Raw genomic sequence first — 24320 nt, forward strand, 5'->3', positions numbered from 1 at the left:
GAAGAGAAAAAAATAAATGAAACGGAAGGGTCAGAGAGAGGTCAAAGGGCGTCAAGAGCACACCATCTCAGTAGTGTCTAGTGCCTAGTGTCATCAGGGATGCAAAGGTTGAGTTTGTAGAGCCAGTCTCAGTTCATCTCCCCAATGCAAAGCTTCTAAGGAACAAAAAAGTATTGTCCCTGCATTTATGTGCATAACCTTAAACTACAGCAACAACTTAAGAAGGGTGAACATTTTAAAATGGACAAACAAACCAAAATGTTGACAGCCATCGTTCTTCAGTGTTCTGGATGCAACAGAGGGCAACCCTAGATTTACAACATGGGTGCAAGTCTCTGAGATGGAGCGAAAGAAGAGAACTGCAAAGCTGTCAGTGTCCCTTCACAAGTTGCAGTGCGGCCAGAGATTCCCAGCCTTTGCGGCCCTCTCCCAGGTGAGTGTGATCAGCCAGTCAGGGGGCGCTATGCTGGTCTGTGTTGCTCTCCATCCATCCATTAGTTGACCTTGTCTTGGAATATGTAGAGGTTGTTGGTGGCGGCCACAGCGATGATGTTCTCAGAGGGGTGCCAGGCGCTGTGCAGGATCTTCTTGCTGAAGTCCAGGCTGTCCACGCTGATCTCGTCCTTGCGTCTCTTGCCCCCTACACACACCTTCCTGGGCTTCAGGATGGCCCGGGGCTTGCTGTTCTCCCTCGACGCCTCCAGGGTCACGTCACGCTTGGTGTTGCGGTCGAACATGCGGAAGAAGTTGTTGTACGAGCCGGTCATGATCACACTGCGGAGAGAAGGGAGGGAGGGAGGGGCACACACATCAATCTCATTTATCTCAATGTGACTTTCTGGATTTTTTTTCCCCTCATTTTGTCTGTCATAGTTGAAGTGTACCTATGATGACAATTACAGGCCTCTCATTTTTTTAAGTGGGAGAACTTGCACAATTGGTGGCTGACTAAATACTCTTTTGCCCCACTGTAGATGTGAACTATGAGTAGATCCAGTCCCACTGATCCTAATACAGCGACTGTGACTGACCTGTCAGACCCGTTCCAGACACACTCAAACTTGTCGAAGATGCAGTCGTTCTCATACAGGGAGCACAGCTTACTCCTCAGGTAGTCGTGGACCTGGAAGAGAAAGTCCTTTGAGATGTATTTACCAGAGTCGTATGTTCAGATACATGTATGGTTCTGGTAGTTTCCAATGCATCATTTCTTTGGTGCCCAGCAAGAATGTGCAGAAATCATTGAAAACGATGTGATCTATGGCGTATCAAGGTTCTTGGTGCTTCCAGAGAAAAGTGACGAGAGAGTGCTATACTCTACCTGGTAGGTCTCCAGAGGTTTGCTCTCCATGTTGAGGTCCCACACCTTGACCGTGAGGTAGTCCCGTGTCATCAGGTAGCGGCCGCTGTGGCTGAACTTCACGTCTGAGATGGACGATATGATCTCGGAGAAGAAGGAGCGGTTACTGGGGTCCTCTGGCTCCTCGAACACTGCAGGGGGAACAGACAGAGGACCAGGCCGCGTTAACATCTGTCCCAAAAACACTGGAGGAGCAACTCTCTCTGGCTTCCAGCTTCAGTTGATTGATGGATCACTTTCACACTGCACCAGATATTGTATGCCGTTGGCTGGCTCTGCTAAACAGCTGCTACATATGCAAAGGGAAAAAGAGAGGAATTATGAGTCTAAATAGTTGCAGAGAACCATTTCTCAGGCCAGCAGACATTTATTCCTCAGTAATAAAGTAATTAATGGTCATATTTTTCAATGCAAACACATTAATACATCATTATTCACTTATGGGAACTGATACTCCATGTAACTTATTTACGAGTCGATCCATATCCACTGGGGCCTCTCAAACAGGCTGATAACTGCAGCTTTTAACAGGCAATAGTTGAACACACAAATACTGCGAGCTTATGGAAGATATTAAATGCAAGACATGTGCCATTGAAGAATTATAATAAGGCTGTGTGTTTGTTCCCGGGATAAACCCCTGTCTGTCTTTGATCTGACAATGTGTTCAGCAGGGTGGAAAATGATGATTTGGGGTTTAGGGACGGTGCCTTGACTGACCTTGAAACATCAATATCACTGTGGGTGTGTGTGTGGCTACTGGTGGGGATTTGGATGAACTCAGAGCCATGAAGGAATACAAACGGCCTCCCGTGGACTTTGATCCACCATTTAAATAGAACTCGTCCATGGAAAGATGGCAAAAACCACTGAAAGGAGAAAAAAAATGGATAAAATCCCCCTTGGCCTCATTGCGCTCCCTGTTTCCCTCCATTTCCACCTCAACAATCTTCTTTTCCAATAATATCTACAGAAACAAGTCCACCTGCAGTTTAATATCAGTTCAACTAAATATAGCAAGACATTACGTTCCCGACCACTGTGCCAGCACTCACCTGGGTCCCATCACACAAATACTCATTAGATCACTGTGAGGCAAATGACTACGTGGAACAGTAGCAATTAACAGAAGTAGACATGGGAGGCTTCAGAGCCTACGATAGACACCGTGCCTATGCTTAGGGCTAGGAGTTTTTCTGATCATGTGACCTGACCAGTACAGGGACAACTCAGGTCCAGAGGTGTTCCTAGTCAACTAAACACTCCTGGCCCTTATAATAGAGCCTGCTGGCAATATTCAGTATATGAGTGGTTTGGGATGTGACTGACTCCTTACATTTGGAGTGGTTGTCACACAGTGCTGAGGCCCTCATGTCACACAGCCGGATGGAACCCTTGCTGCTGCTGTAAACGAAGGTGTTACACTGGCTGGGTTGGAACTCTGCTGCTGTGATCACCTCCGTCAGCATCTCCATGTTAGCCGGCTTGATGTCCACGATGTCTGAGGTGTTGGGGTGAAGGAACTCCACCCACATAGAGGAGTACTGGATGTAATTCACAGCTTACAGTTTGAGACTTTAAAATAACTATTGGACAAGATAAGGAAAGGAGAAAACCATAGCAACACATGAGAAGCAAAAAAAATAAGGATATTAAAACAATAAAACAGCTTGAGATAAATGAACAGCAAAAGACAACGCTGGTCCGAGTGAGGGAAATGACAGCAGGGCCCTCAGTGAGAACTGAGGAGAGCCTGGTTAGCCAGCAGCACTGTGATTGATAGAGTAACAAGGCTCAGTAAATAAGAAGCTCAATATGTGCCCAGGGCCCCACAGCTCAGTCATCCAATCTGCTGTCCATAGGGCATCTCATCTGTGATCCACAGGGAACCTCAAAGTGAAAATCAATGTTGATCGATGGGGATGTGTTCCTGTTTTAAGATGACCTCGTTGGCTTCTGGGAGGGGATGCAGATGACAGACAGAAGAAATCAAATCCAGTGAGACAACCTCTTAATATGAGCTCCTTAGCCATCAGTCTAGCAGTCTATGTTTGTTGAGAGAAGGATACTGAAACTTCGGTTGGTGATCTCCAGGTTCCACAGGTTAATTCTCAGGTCATCTGTGGACATGTAGGTCTCGTAGTCACTGTTCACAGAGATGGAGTTGATGTGGTACGTGTGGGCATTGGAGAATACTCGCCTGGGAGTGGCTTCCACCATCAGGTCCATGGGCTGCAGCACTGGTACCTGGAAGAGAGAGAGGGACAGAGAGAGACAGAGAGAGACAGAGAGAGTAGGAGAGACAGAGAGAGAGAGAGAGAGAGAGTAGAGAGAGAGAGAGAGAGAGAGACAGAGAGAGAGAGAGAGAGAGAGAGAGAGTAGGAGAGAGAGAGAGAGAGAGAGAGAGAGAGAGAGTAGAGAGAGAGAGAGAGAGAGAGAGAGAGAGAGAGAGAGTAGGAGAGAGAGAGAGACAGAGAGAGAGAGAGAGAGAGAGAGAGAGAGAGAGAGAGAGAGAGAGAGAGAGAGAGAGAGAGAGAGAGAGAGAGAGAGAGAGAGTAGGAGAGAGAGAGAGAGAGAGAGAGAGAGAGAGTAGGAGAGAGAGAGAGAGAGAGAGAGACAGCGAGAGAGAGAGAGACAGAGAGAGAGAACCAGTATTTCAGTATTGGCTGTGCATGTCTCAGACTGAGCTCCTACAGCCATAATGAGTAGCCCCATGTTGTCACAGGGAGTAGGGGCCCTTAATGACGGCAAATCTCAGCCGGGGCCCCTACACACCCGTCACACGGCAGGGGGGCTCCACAGAGACCCAGACCCCCACTGTGCCGTGCCTTGTCTGCCACACACACAGTTCATGGGCTCATTCCTCTACAAATGTTCCAGACTTTTCCTCGAATGCTCCTTGCAATTTAGACTAAAGTAACGCCAACTCAGGGGAATCAGCAGGAGGCTTGATGCCACATGATCCTATATACGCATCAGCAAGCACAGCTAATGAAGTCACTGAAACCCTCAACAAAGAGTTGCAGTCTGTTTTGGAATACAATGGTCCTGAACATCTCTAAAACTAAGAGCATTGTATTTGGTACAAATCATTCCTTAAGTGCTAGACCTCAGCTGAATCTGGTAATGTATGGTGTGGCTGTTGAACAAGTTGAGGAGACTAAATTACTTGGCGTTACCTTAGATTGTCAACTGTCATGGTCAAAACATATAGATTCAATGGTTGTAAAGATGGGGAGAGGTTTTGCCGTAATAAAGAAATGCTCTGATTTTTTGACACCACACTCCAAAAAGCAAGTTCTGCAGGCTCTAGTTTTGTCTCATCTTGATTATTGTCCAGTCATGTGGTCCAGTGCTGCAAGGAAAGACCTATTAAGCTGCAGCTGGCCCAGAACAGAGCAGCATGTTTTGCTCTTAATTGTAATCAGAGGGCTGATATAAACACTATGCTGCCAGTCTCTCTTGGCTAAGAGTTGATGAGAGACTGACTACATCACTTCTTCTTTTTATAAGAAACAATAATGTGTTGAAAATCCCAAAATGTTTGCATAGTCACCTTACACACAGCTCCGCAACACACACTTATCCCACCAGACATGCCACCAGGTTGTCTTTCATAGTCCCCAAATCCAGAACAAATTGAAGAAAAGGTACAATGTTATATAGAGCCCTTATTGCATGGAACTTCCTTCCATCTCATATTGCTCAAATAAACAGCAAACCTGGTTTCAAAAAAACAGATAAAGCAACACCTCACGGCACATCGCCTCTCCCCTATTGGACCTAGATAGTTTGTGTTTATGAATTGATATGTAGGCTACGTCTTGCCTTTTTTTAAATGTATGTAGTTCTGTCCTTGAGCTGTTCTTGTCTATTGATGTTCTGTATTATGTCATTCTGTATTATGTTTCATGTTGTGTGTGGACCCCAGGAAGAGTAGCTGCTGCTTTAGCAACAGCTAATGGGGATCCTAATAAAATACCCAATACAAGAGCATTAGGGTTTTCTGATGGATGATGATTGCAGGATATAGGAAACCTTGTGGCTGTTAACAAGTTCACATTTTTTTATATAGACATGTAACCATATCTACAGCCATATTGGCAAAAACCCCAAAATCAGTTTCAAATACACTATATATACAAAAGTATGTGGACACCCCTTCAAATGAGTGGATTTGGCTATTTCAGCCACACCCGTTGCTGACAAGTACAATTAAAGTCGAAAGTTTACATGCACCGTAGCCAAATACATTTTTTTCACAATTCCTGACATTTAATCCTAGTAAAAATTCCCTGTCTTAGGTCAGTTAGGATCAACACTTTTTTTAAGAATGTGAAATGTCAGAATAATAGTAGAGAGAAAGATTTATTTCAGCTTTTATTTCTTTCATCACATTCCCAGTGGGTCAGAAGTTTACATACACTCAATTTGTATTTTGTAACATTGCCTTTAAATTGTTTAACTTGGGCCAAATGTTTCATGCAGCCTTCCACAAGCTTCCCACAATAAGTTGGGTGAATTGTGGCCCATTCCTACTGACAGAGCTGAGTCAGGTTTGTCGGCCTCCTTGCTCGTACACGCTTTTTCAGTTCTGCCCACAAATTTTCTATAGGATTGAGGTCAGGGCTTTGTGATAGCCACTCCAATACCTTGACTTTGTTGTCTTTAAGTCATTTTGTCACAACTTTGGAATATGCTTGGGGTCATTATCCATCTGGAAGACCCATTTGCAACCAAGCTTTAACTTCCTGTCTGATGTCTTGAGATGTTGCTTCAATATATCCACATAACTTTCTTTCCTTATGATGCCATCTATTTTGTGAAGTGTACCAGTCCCTCCTGCAGCAAAGCACCCCCACAACATGATGCTCCCACCCTTGTGCTTCACGGTTGGGATGGTGTTCTTCGGCTTACAAGCATCCCCCTTTTTCTCCAAACATAACGATGGTCATCATGGCCAAACAGTTCTATTTTTGTTTCATCAGACCAGAGAAAATGTATCAAAAACTACGATCTTTGTCCCCATGTGCAGTTGCAAACCGCAGTGTATGTAACCGTAGTGTAGTGTATGTAAACTTCTGACCCACTGGAATTGTGATACAGTGAATTATAAGTGAAATAATCTGTCTGTAAACAATTGTTGGAAAAATTACTTGTGTCATGCACAAAGTAGATGTCCTACCCGACTTGCCAAAACTATAGTTTGTTCACAAGAAATTTGTGGAGTGGTTGAAAAACGAGTGTATGTAAACTACCGACTTCAACTTAATTTAAAATTGAGCACACCGCCATGCAATCTCCATAGACAAACATTGTCAGCAGAATGGCCTTACTGAAGAGCTCAGTGACTTTCAACATGGCACCGTCATAGGATGCCACCTTTCCAACAGTCAGTTCATCAAATTTGTGCCCTGCTAGAGCTGCCTCGGTCAACTGTAAGTCCTGTTATTGTGAAGTGAAAACGTCTAGGAGCAACAACGGCTCAGCCGCAAAGTGGCAGGCCACACAAGCTCACAGAACAGGACCGCCGAGTGCTGAAGCACGTACAAATCATCTGTCTTCGGGTGCAAAGCTCACTAGCGAGTACCAAACTGCCTCTGGAAGCAACGTCAGCACAATAACTGTTTGTTGGGAGTTTCATGGATTGGGTTTCCATGGCCGAGCAGCTGCACACAAGCCTAAGATCACCATGCACAATGCCAAGAGTCGGGTAGAGTGGTGTAAAGCTCACCGCCATTGGATTCTGGAGCAGTGGAAACACGTTCTCTGGAGTGATGACTCACGCTTCACCATCTGGCTGTCCGACGGACAAATCTGGGTTTGGCGGATGCCAGGAGAACGCTACCTGCCCCAATGCATACTGCCAACTGTCAGGTTTGGTGGAGGAGGATTAATGCCCTGGGGCTGTTTCTCATGGTTCAGGCTAGGCCCCTTAGTTCCAGTAAAGGTAAATCTTAATGCTGCAGTATACAATGGCATTCTAGACGATTATGTGCTTCCAACTGTGTGGCAACAGTTTGGGGAAGGTCCTTTCCTGTTTCAGCATGACAATGCCCCGTGCACAAAGTGAGGTCCATACAGAAATGACTTGTCGAGATCGGTGTGGAAGAACTTGACTAAACTGCACAGAGCCCTGACCTCAACCCCATCGAACACCTTTGGGATGAATTAGAACGCTGACTACGAGCCAGGCCTAATCGCCCAACATCAGTGCCCGACCTCACTAATGCGCTTGTGACTGAATGGAAGCAAGTTCTCGCAGCAACGTTCCAACATCTAGTGGAAAGCCTTCCCAGAGGAGTGGAGGCTGTCATAGCAGCAAAGGGAGGACCAACTCCATATTAATACCGATGATTTAGGAATGAGATGTTCGACGAGCAGGTGTCCATATACTTTTGGTCATGTAGTGTATCTTGATAGCAAAAAAAAGGTTTGTAATGTATACAGGTCAGCCAGTAGCACTGACTACTCCTTCATTTGTGTGGAGCTGGCAGGTGTTGCATGTGTTATTGATAGAGACCCTCCCCCAGTCTCTCTGTGATCCCCCAGTCTCTCTGTAATCCCCCTGTGATGCCCCAGTCTCTTTGTGATCCCCCAGTCTCTCTGTGATGCCCCTGTCTCTCTGTGATGCCCCTGTCTCTCTGTGATGCCCCAGTCTCTCTGTGATCCCCCAGTCTCTCTGTGATGCCCCTGTCTCTCTGTGATGCCCCTGTCTCTCTGTGATGCCCCAGTCTCTCTGTGATCCCCCAGTCTCTCTGTGATGCCTCTGTCTCTCTGTGATGCCCCTGTCTCTCTGTGATGCCCCAGTCTCTCTGTGATGCCCCAGTCTCTCTGTGATGCCCCAGTCTCTCTGTGAAGTCCCAGTCTCTCTGTGATGCTCCAGTCTCTCTGTGATCCCCCAGTCTCTCTGTGATGCCCCAGTCTCTCTGTGATGCCCCTGTCTCTCTGTGATGCCCCAGTCTCTCAGTGATGTCCCTGTCTCTCTGTGATGCCCCAGTCAGACATGCACACACGCATACTGGCACAAGCACGTGCACACACAGGCAGCATGCACACACACACACATTTTTTATCCTGTCTGTGCAGTGATAAATGCCCCCCCAGCCTGTCTCCCCACAGACACACATGCACACACACCACACACTTTACACTTAGAATGAGATTTCTATAGTTCTCAGCCATAATCCCTCATTCTCTAATGGTCTATAGGCTGAGCACAGAGAAGGGGAAAGCAAAATATTCAGCGGAGAGAGAGACAGAGAGAAACAGGGAGAGAGACAGAGAGAGAGACAGATAGAGACAGAACCAAATGTTTTCCTGGCCCACCTTCTCCACCCTGGACTTGAACAGGTCCACCTCTACAAGGCAGCAGTGCCCACCTTTGCCCGGACTCTAAAGGACATCGCTCTCAAATGTATCCCCAACAATTCGCACAGGAGCAACAGATCAATAGACACCCCACCCAGACCAGAGAGACACTCTCCCAGACCTGTGGGACCCCCCCACCCCCCTGGACCTACACATAGAGGACCCACGCCAAGAGGACTTACATCCAGACCACAGCACCCCCAGCCACATCCACACACACACCCTAACCAATCAACACCCCCCATGTCAACCATGCCCACACCCCATTTAGGCCCCCTCAGATCAGACCTATGCCCCTCCTGCCCACCCCATGCACCCCACCCCCGCAAAGAGGGCCTCAACATGGAAGTCACACATACTCTCAGGTAGTGAGCGGGCAAACAGGCCCAACCCCCACTTTTACACTCGCCCAGGCCAATGGCATGTACCAGATGCTCAGCAGGCTCTGCTCACACTTACTGGCCTGAGGCCAAACCCCACGATTAACAACATTGGACACTTTATGGAACACAAAGCCTTCACTATCTCATCCTGGAATATCCAAGGCCTGAGGTCATCTGCCTTTGACCTAAAGAGCAGGAACCCGGACTTCACCAAAGAAATCGGTAATACAGACATTGTCATCCTGCAAGAAACCTGGTATAGAGGAAACGGACCCACTGGTTGCCCTCTAGGTTACAGAGAGCTGGTAGTCCCATCCACGAAACTACCAGGTGTGAAACAGGGAAGGCACTCAGGGGGTATGCTAATTTGGTATAGAGCAGACCTAACTCATTAAATTAATCAAAACAGGAACATTTTACATCTGGCTAGAAATTCAAAAGGAAATTAACTTAACAGAGAAAAATGTCCTCCTGTGTGCTACCTATATCCCCCCACTAGAATCCCCATACTTTAATGAAGACAGCTTCTCCATCCTGGAGGGGGAAATCAATCATTTCCAGGCCCAGGGACATGTACTAGTCTGTGGCGACCTAAATGCCAGAACCGGACAAGAACCTGACACCCTCAGCACACAGGGGGACAAACACCTGCCTGCAGGTGACAGCACTCCCTCCCCCATATGCCCCGCTAGACACAACTATGACAACATAACCAACAAAAACGGGTCACAACTCCTGCAGCTCTGTCGCACACTGGGTATGTACATAGTCAATGGTAGGCTTCGAGGGGACTCCTGTGGTAGGTACACCTATAGCTCATCTCTAGGCAGAGAGAGTCTCTCAGAGCGTTCACCCAGAGCGTCTAACCCAGAGTCTCTCAGAGCGTTCACAGTCAGCCCACTGACACCCCTATCAGACCACAGCAAAATCACAGTCTACTTGAACAGAGCAAAACTCAATCATGAGGCATCAAAGCCAAAAGAACTGAGTAACATTAAGAAATGCTATAGATGAAAGGAATGCAGTTTGGAAACCTACCAATAAACAATTAGGCAACAGCTAATTCAATCCCTTTTAGATAATTTCCTGGGTAAAACGTTCCACTGTAATAGTGAAGGTGTAAACTTGTCAGTAGAAAATCTTAACAGTATATTTGACTTCTCAGCTTCCCTCTCAAATCTAAAAATCTCAAATAGAAAACCGAAGATAATGAACAACAATGACAAATGGTTTGATGAAGAATGCAAAAATCTAAGAAATAAATTGAGAAACCTGTCCAACCAAAAACATAGAGACACGGAAAACCTGAGTCTACGCCTTCAAAATGGTGAATCACTAAAACAATACAGAAATATACTACGGAAAAAGAAGGAACAGCACGTCAGAAATCAGCTCAATGAAATTGAAGAATCCATAGACTCTAACCACTTCTGGGAAAATTGCAAAACACTAAACAAACAACAACACAAAGAATGATCTATCCAAAATGGAGATGTATGGGTAAACCACTTCTCCAATCTTTTTGGCTCTATTTTTTATTTAACTAGGCAAGTCAGTTAAGAACAAATTCTTATTTTCAATTACGGCCTAGGAACAGTGCTGCCTGTTCAGGGGCAGAACGACAGATTTGTACCTTGTCAGCTCGGGATTTGAACTTGCAACCTTCCGGTTACTAGTCCAACGCTCTAACCACTAGGCTATCCTGCCGCCTCTATAACAAAGAATAAAGAGCAAAAATATATTCAGGATCAAATACAAATCTTAGAATCAACTATTAAAGACCACCAGAACCCACTGGATTCTCCAATTACCTTGAATGAGCTACAGGACAAAATAAAAACCCTCCAACCCAAAAAGGCATGTGGTGTTGATGGTATCCTTAATGAAATTATCAAATATACAGACAACAAATTCCAATTGGCTATACTAAAACTCTCGGGGCCGTGGGGTGAAACAGGGATGCAGTTTAAGCCCCACCCTAGCACCTAGATATTCGGCACAGATTCTGCCAGACCTGGGCCCTGACAGTAAATCTCAGTAAGATAATAAAAAAATAATAATGGTGTTCCAAAAAAGGTCCAGTCGCCAGGACCACAAATACAAATTCCATCTAGACACCATTGCCCTAGAGCACACAAAAAACTATACATACCTTGGCCTAAACATCAGCGCCACAGGTAACTTCCACAAAGCTGTGAACGATCTGAGAGACAAGGCAAGAAGGGCATTCTATGCCATCAAAAGGAACATAAAATTCAACATACCAATTAGGATCTGGCTAAAAATACTTGAATCAGTCTTAGAGCCCATTGCCCTTTATGGTTGTGAGGTCTGGGGTCCCACAAAATGGGACAAACACCAAATTGAGACTCTGCATGCAGAATTCTGCAAAAATATCCCCCGTGTACAACGTAGAACACCAAATAATGCATGCAGAGCAGAATTAGGCCAGAAAATCCAGAAAAGAGCCATTCAATTCTACAACCACCTAAAAGGAAGCGATTCCCAAACCTTCCATAGCAAAGCCATCACCTACAGAGAGATGAACCTGGAGAAGAGTCCCCTAAGCAAGCTGGTCCTGGGGCTCTGTTCACAAACACAAAGACACCCCACAGAGCCCCAGGACAGCAGCACAATTAGACCCAACCAAATCATGAGAAAACAAAAATTTCTTGGCACACTGGAAAGAATTAACAAAAAAACAGAGCAAACTAGAATGCTATTTGGCCCTAAACAGAGAGTACACAGTGGCAGAATACCTGACCACTGTGACTGACCCAAACTTAAGGAAAGCTTTGACTATGTATAGACTCAGTGAGCATAGCCTTGCTATTGAGAAAGGCCGCCGTAGGCAGACATGGCTCTCAAGAGAAGACAGGCTATGTGCACACTGCCCACAAAATGAGGTGGAAACTGAGCTGTACTTCCTAACCTCCTGTCCAATGAATGACCATATTAGAGACACATATTTCCCTCAGATTACACAGATCCACAAAGAATTCGAAAACAAACCCAATTTTGATAAACTCCCATATCTACTGGGTGAAATTCCACAGTGTGCCATCACAGCAGCAAGATTTGTGACCTGTTGCCACGAGAAAAGGGCAACCAGTGAAGAACACACACCATTGTAAATACAACCCATATTTATGCTTGTTTATTTGTACATTTGTACATTGTTAAAACACTGTATATACAGTGCCTTGCGAAAGTATTTGGCCCCCTTGAACTTTGCGACCTTTTGCCACATTTCAGGCTTCAAACATAAAGATATAAAACTGTATGTTTTTGTGAAGAATCAACAACAAGTGGGACACAATCATGAAGTGGAACGACATTTATTGGATATTTCAAACTTTTTTAACAAATCAAAAACGGAAAAATTGGGCGTGCAAAATTATTCAGCTCCCTTAAGTTAATACTTTGTAGCGCCACCTTTTGCTGCGATTACAGCTGTAAGTCGCTTGGGGTATGTCTCTATCAGTTTTGCACATCGAGAGACTGAATTTTTTTCCCATTCCTCCTTGCAAAACAGCTCGAGCTCAGTGAGGTTGGATGGAGAGCATTTGTGAACAGCAGTTTTCAGTTCTTTCCACAGATTCTCGATTGGATTCAGGTCTGGACTTTGACTTGGCCATTCTAACACCTGGATATGTTTATTTTTGAACCATTCCATTGTAGATTTTGCTTTATGTTTTGGATCATTGTCTTGTTGGAAGACAAATCTCCGTCCCAGTCTCAGGTCTTTTGCAGACTCCATCAGGTTCTCTTCCAGAATGATCCTGTATTTGGCTCCATCCATCTTCCCATCAATTTTAACCATCTTCCCTGTCCCTGCTGAAGAAAAGCAGGCCCAAACCATGATGCTGCCACCACCATGTTTGACAGTGGGGATGGTGTGTTCAGCTGTGTTGCTTTTACGCCTAACATAACGTTTTGCATTGTTGCCAAAAAGTTCAATTTTGGTTTCATCTGACCAGAGCACCTTCTTCCACATGTTTGGTGTGTCTCCCAGGTGGCTTGTGGCAAACTTTAAACAACACTTTTTATGGATATCTTTAAGAAATGGCTTTCTTCTTGCCACTCTTCCATAAAGGCCAGATTTGTGCAATATACGACTGATTGTTGTCCTATGGACAGAGTCTCCCACCTCAGCTGTAGATCTCTGCAGTTCATCCAGAGTGATCATGGGCCTCTTGGCTGCATCTCTGATCAGTCTTCTCCTTGTATGAGCTGAAAGTTTAGAGGGACGGCCAGGTCTTGGTAGATTTGCAGTGGTCTGATACTCCTTACATTTCAATATTATCGCTTGCACAGTGCTCCTTGGGATGTTTAAAGCTTGGGAAATATTTTTGTATCCAAATCCGGCTTTAAACTTCTTCAAAACAGTATCTCGGACCTGCCTGGTGTGTTCCTTGTTCTTCATGATGCTCTCTGCGCTTTTAACTGACCTCTGAGACTATCACAGTGCAGGTGCATTTATACGGAGACTTGATTACACACAGGTGGATTGTATTTATCATCATTAGTCATTTAGGTCAACATTGGATCATTCAGAGATCCTCACTGAACTTCTGGAGAGAGTTTGCTGCACTGAAAGTAAAGGGGCTGAATAATTTTGCATGCCCAATTTTTCAGTTTTTGATTTGTTAAAAAAGTTTGAAATATCCAATAAATGTCGTTCCACTTCATGATTGTGTCCCACTTGTTGTTGATTCTTCACAAAAAAATACAGTTTTATATCTTTATGTTTAAAGCCTGAAATGTGGCAAAAGGTTGCAAAGTTCAAGGGGGCCGAATACTTTCGCAAGGCACTGTATATATATATATATATATATATATATATATATATAATATGACATTTGTAATGTCTTTATTGTTTTGAAACTTCTGTATGTGTGATGTTTACTGTTCATTTTTTTTGTTTATTTCACTTTATATATTCAGAGAGAGAGAGAGAGGGAGAGAGGAGAGTGATATCTTGTGACAGAGGGGGAGTGGGACATGTCCACTGATATATGATATCTTGTGACAGAGAGGGAGTGGGACATGTCCACTGATATATGATATCTTGTGACAAAGGGGGAGTGGGACATGTCCACTGATATATGATATCTTGTGACAGAGAGGGGGAGTGGGACATGTCCACTGATATATGATATCTTGTGACAGAGAGGGGGAGTGGGACATGTCCACTGATATATGATATCTTGTGACAGAGAGGGGGAGTGGGACATGTCCACTGATGTATACTCACTGCGAGGCGAATGCTTGGCTGACCATTATTGGGTATCTGTCTGATAGGGATCACAAACCATCTGTCAACGCCCCCCCCCCCACACACACACACACAGACACAGACACAGGCAGGGCCCAGCCTGGCACAGCACGGCCAATGTGATTATCAGATATGAGTCTGCTAGCATGATGAGTGTCTCTCAGCACCAGGGTCACAACATATCACACAGCGGAGGTGGAGGAGGAGCATGCTGCAGAGACTGCTGAGGTCATTAACTCATACTTCAATGTCTGTTCGTCAGATGAAGCAGCCAGCGCTGAGAGGAACTGCTTCCGTCTACAATTATTACTCATTAGAAAGAACTGGACGTGAATCAATCCAAGCGGGTGATATGTTCACTTGAGATAGGATAGGAGACGCATAGCAAACCCAGCGGCAGGTTTCCTAGTGGTTAGAGCGTTAGGCCACTAACCAAAAGGTTACTAGATCAAATCCCCGACATGACAAGATGAAAATCTGTCGTTCTGCCCCTGTGCAAGACAGTTAACCCACTGTTCCCCAGGTGCCGAAAATATGGATGTCGATTAAGGAAGCCCACCACACCTCTCTGATTCAGAGGGGTTGGGTTAAATGCGGAAGACACATTTCAGTTGAATGCATTCAGTTGTACAACTGATTAGGTATCCCCCTTTCCCTCAAACCAAATTGATAGTAAATCCTCCTTCAAGTGTACCATCTCACCCTAAACCCACAGTGGTTCTGAGGAAGAAGATTCACTGTGGACATTTTCAATAACATTGATCTCGTATTGGGGTCACTTAGGGTTAAGTGTAGTCAGTAAGGTCCCCTGCAGGCCAGGGAAATGAGACAGACTGACAGTGAATTCTGCATCCTCTCTGAATGGTGACATCATGTTTTCTCTCAGAATGACTGGCAGCCAGGAGTCCCAATCATCTGTGAACCTGGGAGTCTCTAACTGAGCAGACCTGGAACACTGTCCCTCCCTCCCACCAGCTTGTTCCCATTCCATTATGTTTCACAATCCCGTCTCTCTCTCAGGCATCATGTGATTCCTATTGATTTCCTAAGGCTGTGTTGTGTAAGGGTCAATTTGGGTCCAGAGTGGAAAATAAGAGCATGAAGAGATAAGGATGATTGGGGCGAGCCAGGGGTCCAAATATTGATATAGTTTCTGCACAGCTCACTTTTCTAAATCAATCTTATATTTACTGAGGAGGACTGAGCTCTTGAACAAAGGAAAATTGTGTCAATTTCACTATCTTTTTTTTTTTTATCTATAAGAGAGTGGTGAAGAAAAGGGAGAGGATGTTTGTTCTGGGTTGTTCTTTCACGTATCACAGAGATGATGAAAATGTGTATTTTGAGGTGTATAAAGAACAGAAAACAAGCACCAGATACAACCTGTATGGTATCATGGTCTTATCATCTGAAAGCTGCCGTTGGAGCTGATATGAACATGTAACTAATATCCGGCTGTCCGTGTTTCCATGGAGACGGGGCTGATATTTGAAAACACACATCTCACTGTATATATCTAGATTTTTTTTTCCAATGTTTTTTTTTCTAAATAAGCTTTGTTGTACAATTTAAAGTTAAAATATACAGCATTTAAAACAGTCAGCAATAACCTAATGAATTCAGAGTTAGGCTAGGCTGAATATGATACCTAGGCTGAATATGAGCCTTACACAACCATAAAACCCACTAATCATTTACTTATTCTATCAAAAATAGTTTAACCTGTTGTTTTTGCAATAATCACTGATCTGGCTTTCAGGTCGGTCTATAAATATAACCAGAACCATGAATAATCACTGATCTGGCTTTCAGGTCGGTCTATAAATATAACCAGAACCATGAATAATCACTGATCTGGCTTTCAGGTCGGTCTATAAATATAACCAGAACCATGAATAATCACTGATCTGGCTTTCAGGTCGGTCTATAAATATAACCAGAACCATGAATAATCACTGATCTGGCTTTCAGGTCGGTCTATAAATATAACCAGAACCATGAATAATCACTGATCTGGCTTTCAGGTCGGTCTATAAATATAACCAGAACCATGAATAATCACTGATCTGGCTTTCAGGTCGGTCTATAAATATAACCAGAACCATGAATAATCACTGATCTGGCTTTCAGGTCGGTCTATAAATATAACCAGAACCATGAATAATCACTGATCTGGCTTTCAGGTCGGTCTATAAATATAACCAGAACCATGAATAATCACTGATCTGGCTTTCAGGTCGGTCTATAAATATAACCAGAACCATGAATAATCACTGATCTGGCTTTCAGGTCGGTCTATAAATATAACCAGAACCATGAATAATCACTGATCTGGCTTTCAGGTCGGTCTATAAAAAGGCCATTTTTGTTATAAATATAACCAGAACCATGAATAATCACTGATCTGGCTTTCAGGTCGGTCTATAAATATAACCAGAACCATAAATAATCACTGATCTGGCTTTCAGGTCGGTCTATAAATATAACCAGAACCATGAATAATCACTGATCTGGCTTTCAGGTCGGTCTATAAATATAACCAGAACCATGAATAATCACTGATCTGGCTTTCAGGTCGGTCTATAAATATAACCAGAACCATGAATAATCACTGATCTGGCTTTCAGGTCGGTCTATAAATATAACCAGAACCATGAATAATCACTGATCTGGCTTTCAGGTCGGTCTATAAATATAACCAGAACCATGAATAATCACTGATCTGGCTTTCAGGTCGGTCTATAAAAAGGCCCTTTTTGTTATAAATATAACCAGAACCATGAATAATCACTGATCTGGCTTTCAGGTCGGTCTATAAATATAACCAGAACCATGAATAATCACTGATCTGGCTTTCAGGTCGGTCTATAAATATAACCAGAACCATGAATAATCACTGATCTGGCTTTCAGGTCGGTCTATAAAAAGGCCCTTTTTGTTATAAATATAACCAGAACCATGAATAATCACTGATAATGTAGCAGGCATTATAGAAAATCAACACTGGTCTCACAAACAATCTCTCAAGCACAAGCCCACGTGCTAGTGAGTAGTTAACTCATTTATTTATTTCAAGTTTAGCCAATTTGGATCCAGGTATAATTTCACAAGCTGTGAATTCAGTTAACAAGGCAAATTGTTATGGACGCACCCGTCTGTCCGTCTCCCACTGCTTGAACAGCATGCTAGCCTGTCCACGTTGTTCAGATGTTGAAATCAAGTGGCCTACCTCAGAATGAGAACGAGTTGCCAATTCCTTATATCATTGGTTTATGCTTATTGCAAATTTATAAAACACACACTAAACTAGACGTCGACCGATTAATCAGAATGGCCGATTAATTAGGGCCGATTTCAAGTTTTCATAACAATCGGAAATCAGTATTTTTGGACACTGATTTTGCCGTTTAAATTTTTATTTTTTTTACACCTTTATTTAATCTTTAACTAGGCAAGTCAGTTAAGAACACATTCTTATTTTCAATGATGGCCTAGGAACGGTGGGTTAACTGCCTTGTTCAGGGGCAGAACAACATATTTTTACCTTGTCAGCTCTGGGATTCAATCTTGCAACGTTATAGTTAACTAGTCCAACGCTCTAACCACCTGCCTCTCATTACACTCCACGAGGAGCCTGCCTGTTACGTGAATGCAGTAGAAGCCAAGGTAAGTTGCTAGCTAGCATTAAACGTATCTTATAAAAAACAATCAATCATAATCACTAGTTAACTACACATGGTTGATGATATTACTAGTTTATCTAGCGTGTCCTGCGTTGCATATGATGCAGTGCGCATTCGCGAAAAAGGACTGTCGTTGCTCCAACGTGTACCTAACCATAAACACCAATGCCTTTCTCAAAATCAATACGCAGAAGTATATATTTTTAAACCTGCATATTTAGCTAAAAGAAATCCAGGTTAACAGGCAATATTAACCAGGTGAAATTGTGTCACTTCTCTTGCGTTCATTGCACGCAGAGTCAGGGTATATGCAACAGTTTGGGCAGCCTAATATGCGATAATAATAAACGTTTTGTTTTCGAAATGATAAGTTTCCGTATTCGACCATATTAATGACCAAAGGCTCGTATTTCTGTGTGTTATTATGTTATAATTAAGTCTATGATTTGATAATTGATAGAGCAGTCTGACTGAGCGATGGTAGGCACCAACCTAAAACCTCTTACCTTGGAACATTGAAGTCTCATGTTAAAAGGAACCACCAGCTTTCATATGTTCTCATGTTCTGAGCAAGGAACTGAAACGTTAGCTTTCTTATATATATTGCACTTTTACTTTCTTCTCCAACACGTTGTTTTTGCATTATTTAAACCAAATTGAACATGTTTCATTATTTATTTGAGGCTAAATCGATTTCTATTGATGTATTATATTAAGTTAAAATAAGTGTTCATTCAGTATTGTTGTAATTGTCATTATTAGGCTCTGCTTTGGCAAAGTGGGTGGGGTTATATCCTTCCTGTTTGGCCCTGTCCGGGGGTGTCCTCGGATGGGGCCACAGTGTCTCCTGACCCCTCCTGTCTCAGCCTCCAGTATTTATGCTGCAGTAGTTTATGTGTCGGGGGGCTAGGGTCAGTTTGTTATATCTGGAGTACTTCTCCTGTCCTATTCGGTGTCCTGTGTGAATTTAAGTGTGCTCTCTCTAATTCTCTCTTTCTTTCTCTCTCTCGGAGGACCTGAGCCCTAGGACCATGCCTCAGGACTACCTGACATGATGACGACTCCTTGCTGTCCCCAGTCCACATGGCCGTGCTGCTGCTCCAGTTTCAACTGTTCTGCCTTATTATTATTGGACCATGCTGGTCATTTATGAACATTTGAACATCTTGGCCATGTTCTGTTATAATCTCCACCCGGCACAGCCAGAAGAGGACTGGCCACCCCACATAGCCTGGTTCCTCTCTAGGTTTCTTCCTAGGTTTTGGCCTTTCTAGGGAGTTTTTCCTAGCCACTGTGCTTCTACACCTGCATTGCTTGCTGTTTGGTGTTATAGGCTGGGTTTCTGTACAGCACTTTGAGATATCAGCTGATGTACGAAGGGCTAAATAAATACATTTGATTTGATTTGATCATTACACACACCTGGTCCCCATCATTACGCACACCTGGTCCCCATCATTACGCACACCTGGACCCCATCATTACACACCTGGTCCCCGTCATTACGCACACCTAGTCCCCATCATTACGCACACCTGGTCCCCATCATTACGCACACCTGGTCCCCATCATTACACACACCTGGTCCCCTTCATTACGCACACCTGGTCCCCATCATTACACACACCTGGACCCCATCATTACACACACCTGGTCCCCATCATCACGCACACCTGGTCCCCATCATAACCCACATCTGGTCCCCATCATTACGCACACCTGGTCCCCATCATCACGCACACTTGGTCCCGATCATCACCCACACCTGGTCCCCATCATTATGCACACCTGGTCCCCATCATTACGCACACCTGGTCATCATCATTACGCACACCTGGTCCCCATCATTACACACACCTGGTCCCATCATTACGCACACCTGGTCCCCATCATTACGCACACCTGGTCCCCATCATTACGCACACCTGGTCCCCATCATTACGCACACCTGGTCCCCATCATCACACACACCTGCTCCCCAATTATTACGCACACCTGGTCCCCATCATTACGCACACCTGGTCCCCATCATTACGCACACCTGATCCCCATCATTACGCACATCTGGTCCCCATCATTACGCACACCTGGTCCCCATCATTACGCACACCTGCTCCCCGTCATTACGCACACCTGCTCCCCATCATTACGCACACCTGGTGTTCATCATTACGCACATCTGGTCCCCATCATTACGCACACCTGGTCCCCATCATTACGCAGACCTAGACCTCATCATCATCCCGATTACTCTCCCTTTACTTAGCCCTCAGTAGCCTCAGTCATTAGACAGTATTGGTTTTATTTATGTTCTGTACGCTTCTCCTGTTTTGTTTATCTTCATGCTTCTTACTATTAAACTAACCTTCTGCACCTGCTTCTAGACTACAATTGGTACATCCGTTTTAGTAGTGTCTGCTGTGCTCGAAATGTGAGGAGTTGAAACATAAACAGGGTATGGTTTGAAAGGTTAACTTCTCTAGTACAGTAAAATAATGTCTCCATGTGTTTTGGTGTCCATATGACCCATTCTGTCGGACCTAAGCTTGTCGCCTGCCTTCCCGCCTTTGGCACAACGAATCCCATTGTTAGGGCGGAGACATTAGCATCATCATTATATACACATCTCTGGTGTAAATAGGAAGGTGCACAGCACAGAAGGAGCGAACGAGACGAGACCAAAAAACCAATGAGAACAAGAGGACGCTCATAAAAACTAAAAATACAAAAAAACTTGATTCTGCAATACAGGTATTTGGAATATCACGTAAAAACATACATTTTATCTCCCAGCCCTCTATTTGACCCCATGCTGACCCCTGGGTACAAGCTGGTGTAGACAGATGGGTCACCCCAGGACCTGGCTAATGTGTGGTCAGCAGCATGGGTGCCTGGTGTCACACCCCCATCTAAGAACCGGACAATCCCCTCCCCACCCCCACACTGACAGACACGTGCATTTGGCAAGATCTGAACCAGGCCAGTTTCTTGAATCTCTCGGTGGCACTGGGAGAGATGAAGGCTTAAGCTGCCATGGGGAGCGATAATGTCACAGGTTGCCAGAGGAAGGAAAACAGACACATTCAAATTCTGTATGTAGCACTGCAAATGTGGGCACAGAGATGACCGGGCAGGCTGTGGTGACACTGTAGCGGGGGAAGGGTTGGCATCTTACCCGCAGGGCGGTGATGGTGGTGGGGTCTCGGATCCTCCCTTCCTCGTCCTTCAGGTTGTAGCCCTCCGGTCTCTTGTCCCGCTCACTGACCTTCCACAGCTTCACTGTTTTATCTGCAGGAAGGAGAGGAGGAGGAGGAGGGGGAAGGAGGTGGAGGAGAAGGAGGGGAGGCAGGGGTGGAGGAGGGGAGAGAGGGATGAGTAACAGCAGGCTTGGGATTGGCTAAAGGAAAGGTGTGATGGCCTGGCTGGCTGGCTGGCTGGCTGTACTAAGGAGAGGAGGGGGACTCAGTAGTCTGCTGTGCTGCTACAGTATTGGAAGCAGGCCACTGCTGAGGTTTGGCATGACATAAATAGATAAGAAATATATCAGCCTCCAATTAACCTGATCAAAGTTCCTGATGCCAGCCTAGCTTGTTCCACTGATGTCCAGGAGTCAGTGTGCTGATTCAAGTTCAATACATTGACTGAAAGGCGAAAGGAAAGGTACGGCAGTATTGTAAAGGTCACTTCCTGTCTCTGGTGGCACTTAACTCAACACAAAACAGCTGCTTGGCTAACATCAATGGGCCTTACAATACAATAAATAATGTAATGGCGGTATTGGAACCATTAACAAACATTAACATCGACTGGTCTAGTGAGCAGTGAGATATGCTGATGTCACTAGAACAAACAGGAGTAGAAGGTGCGCCACCAACGTGCAACCAAAATATAGTGTGAGCATTTTAGAACGAATAGGCACAACTCTGCTCACATAACGCCTGTTCCTTCCTAGATTTCACTAGGACTAGCAGTGTGGCTTGCCATTGGTGGAGAGGAGGAAGTGGCTCACCATTGGTGGAGAGGAGGAAGTAGGCAGCGTTCTGTTGAGGCAGCCATCGTATCTTGTTGATCTTCTCCTCGATCTCCAGGCTCTTCAGGTAGTCAAACTCAGGCTCGTGGCTCTGGAAGGTGCTGTACACATTATACTCCCCTCTCCTGTGGGGCTGGTTCTTACTCTGAGACAACAAGAAGATGTTCTGCTATTATTCAGCTATTAAGACATGCCCTGCATGACCTAGTCACTACCCGCTTTATGTTTGTAAAAACAATGTACATCCAATCCATTATTACTACTACTTGTTATGTTTTACCATTTCATTGTTAGTATTGTTATTGACTAATGTACTGCATTGTTGAGGGAGCTAGTACGTTTTGTTGCACATTTTACACCTGCTGTAAACTGTATGTGACTAATACAATTTGATTAGATTTATTTGATAGGCCAGTGTTTCAGCATGAGGATACAGAGAGTGGGGATCGTCCTATTTGCAATGAATAGGCAACATTTAGGAAACAGCAACCCAAGACTTGCATAGCAGCAAATGTGTCGATGGCCTGGTTTCTGCTTTCTATATCAAGCATACATACAGGAAGGAGGGGGCTGTCAAAACGCCCTGAACCAACAAAGCATGGGGACTGTAGTACGTGGACCAGTCACCAAAATCTGTCTCCGGTATCGTACGGGTTGACATAACCGCTGACATAGTGCAGCCATTTTGCCTCCACGTGGTAGAAATTCAAGAACTCAGGCAAAAGCAGGTTAAATCTATTGTAAGGTTGTCAAGATGTGTAGTCAGGGTGGCAGAGATAGCTCAATGGGAACCCAGCAACCTAGCTTCAGCTCAGCCAACACGGCAGGTCAGGTCTCACCTCAGGAAGCTTCAGAATCAATAAAGCCAAATCAGATGACCAAACAGGAGGGGGCGGGGGGCTTTTAATGGAAACAGATTTGCCTTCTGCGGGGGTAAAGACAGGGGAAGGGGGAAAGGAGAGGGGAGACGAGAGACGGGAGCGCCTCTGGTGTAGGGATTAGTGGATACTATGGAGCGCTTTGAAATCAGCCGGAAAGAAAAAGAAGGGAAAGGAGGAAGAGGAAGAAAGTGGGATTCAGTCAGTCCCTGGACGTGGGATTCAGTCAGTCAGTCAGTCCCTGAAAGGGGGATTCAGACAGTCAGTCCCTGGAAGTGGGATTCAGTCAGTCAGTCAGTCCCTGAAAGGGGGATTCAGCCAGTCAGTCCCTGGAAGTGGGATTCAGTCAGTCAGTCAGTCCCTGAAAGGGGGATTCAGCCAGTCAGTCCCTGGAAGTGGGATTCAGTCAGTCCCCGAAAGGGGGATTCAGTCAGTCAGTCCCTGAAAGGGGGATTCAGCCAGTCAGTCCCTGGAAGTGGGATTCAGTCAGTCAGTCCCTGGAAGTAGGATTCAGTCAGTCAGTCCCTGAAAGGGGGATTCAGTCAGTCAGTCCCTGGAAGTGGGATTCAGTCAGTCAGTCCCTGAAAGGGGGATTCAGTCAGTCAGTCCCTGGAAGTGGGATTCAGTTAGTCAGTCCCTGGAAGTAGGATTCAGTCAGTCAGTCCCTGAAAGGGGGATTCAGTCAGTCAGTCCCTGGAAGTGGGATTCAGTCAGTCAGTCCCTGAAAGGGGGATTCAGCCAGTCAGTCACCCGAAAGTGGGATTCAGTCAGTCCCTGGAAGTGGGATTCAGTCAGTCAGTCCCTGAAAGTGGGATTCAGTCAGTCAGTCCCTGACATTCATATTTTAACCGCAGTGAGACAGAAGATTCAGACACTGTCTAGTCCTTCCATCCAGCTTCCACAGGAAATGTTATAGGCCTCCCAGAATCAACTGTAATCTCTCCATAATACCTCCTACCACCACTGAATAAACATCCACAGCCTTTCAACACCACTACTACTACACAGTAACCCAGGGAGTGAAAACCTACAGGAGGGTAGCTCTCCAGGAACAGGGTTGGAGTGAAAACCTACAGGAAAGTAGCTCTCCAGGAACAGGGTTGGAGTGAAAACCTACAGGAGGGTAGCTCTCCAGGAACAGGGTTGGAGTGAAAAACTACAGGAGGGTAGCTCTCCAGGAACAGGGTTGGAGTGAAAACCTACAGGAGGGTAGCTCTCCAGGAACAGGGTTGGAGTGAAAACCTACAGGAAGGTAGCTCTCCGGGAACAGGTTTGGAATGAAAACCTACAGGATGGTAGCTCTCCAGGAACAGGGTTGGAGTGAAAACCTACAGGAG

At 44.9% G+C, this 24320-nt stretch overlaps 1 protein-coding gene across 2 annotated transcripts in view; it reads right to left on the bottom strand.

The window, feature by feature from the left end:
• Positions 1–119: 119 nt before the first annotated feature.
• Positions 120–24320, bottom strand: part of LOC139419424 (serine/threonine-protein phosphatase 2A 55 kDa regulatory subunit B beta isoform-like) — a 151134-nt gene continuing 126933 nt past the window's right edge. For both annotated transcript variants that reach the window (XM_071169372.1, XM_071169373.1), the window contains exons 3-9: positions 22085–22250; positions 21251–21363; positions 3430–3607; positions 2697–2861; positions 1322–1491; positions 1032–1123; positions 120–774 (exon numbers count right to left, since the gene is read on the bottom strand). In XM_071169372.1, coding sequence (XP_071025473.1) covers positions 495–774; positions 1032–1123; positions 1322–1491; positions 2697–2861; positions 3430–3607; positions 21251–21363; positions 22085–22250 — 1164 coding nt within the window. In that variant the 3' untranslated portion in view covers positions 120–494. The remainder of the gene's footprint in view (positions 775–1031; positions 1124–1321; positions 1492–2696; positions 2862–3429; positions 3608–21250; positions 21364–22084; positions 22251–24320) is intronic.

The sequence above is a fragment of the Oncorhynchus clarkii genome, chromosome 10, assembly GCF_045791955.1.
Source record: "Oncorhynchus clarkii lewisi isolate Uvic-CL-2024 chromosome 10, UVic_Ocla_1.0, whole genome shotgun sequence".
Taxonomy (NCBI): Eukaryota; Metazoa; Chordata; class Actinopteri; order Salmoniformes; family Salmonidae; genus Oncorhynchus; species Oncorhynchus clarkii.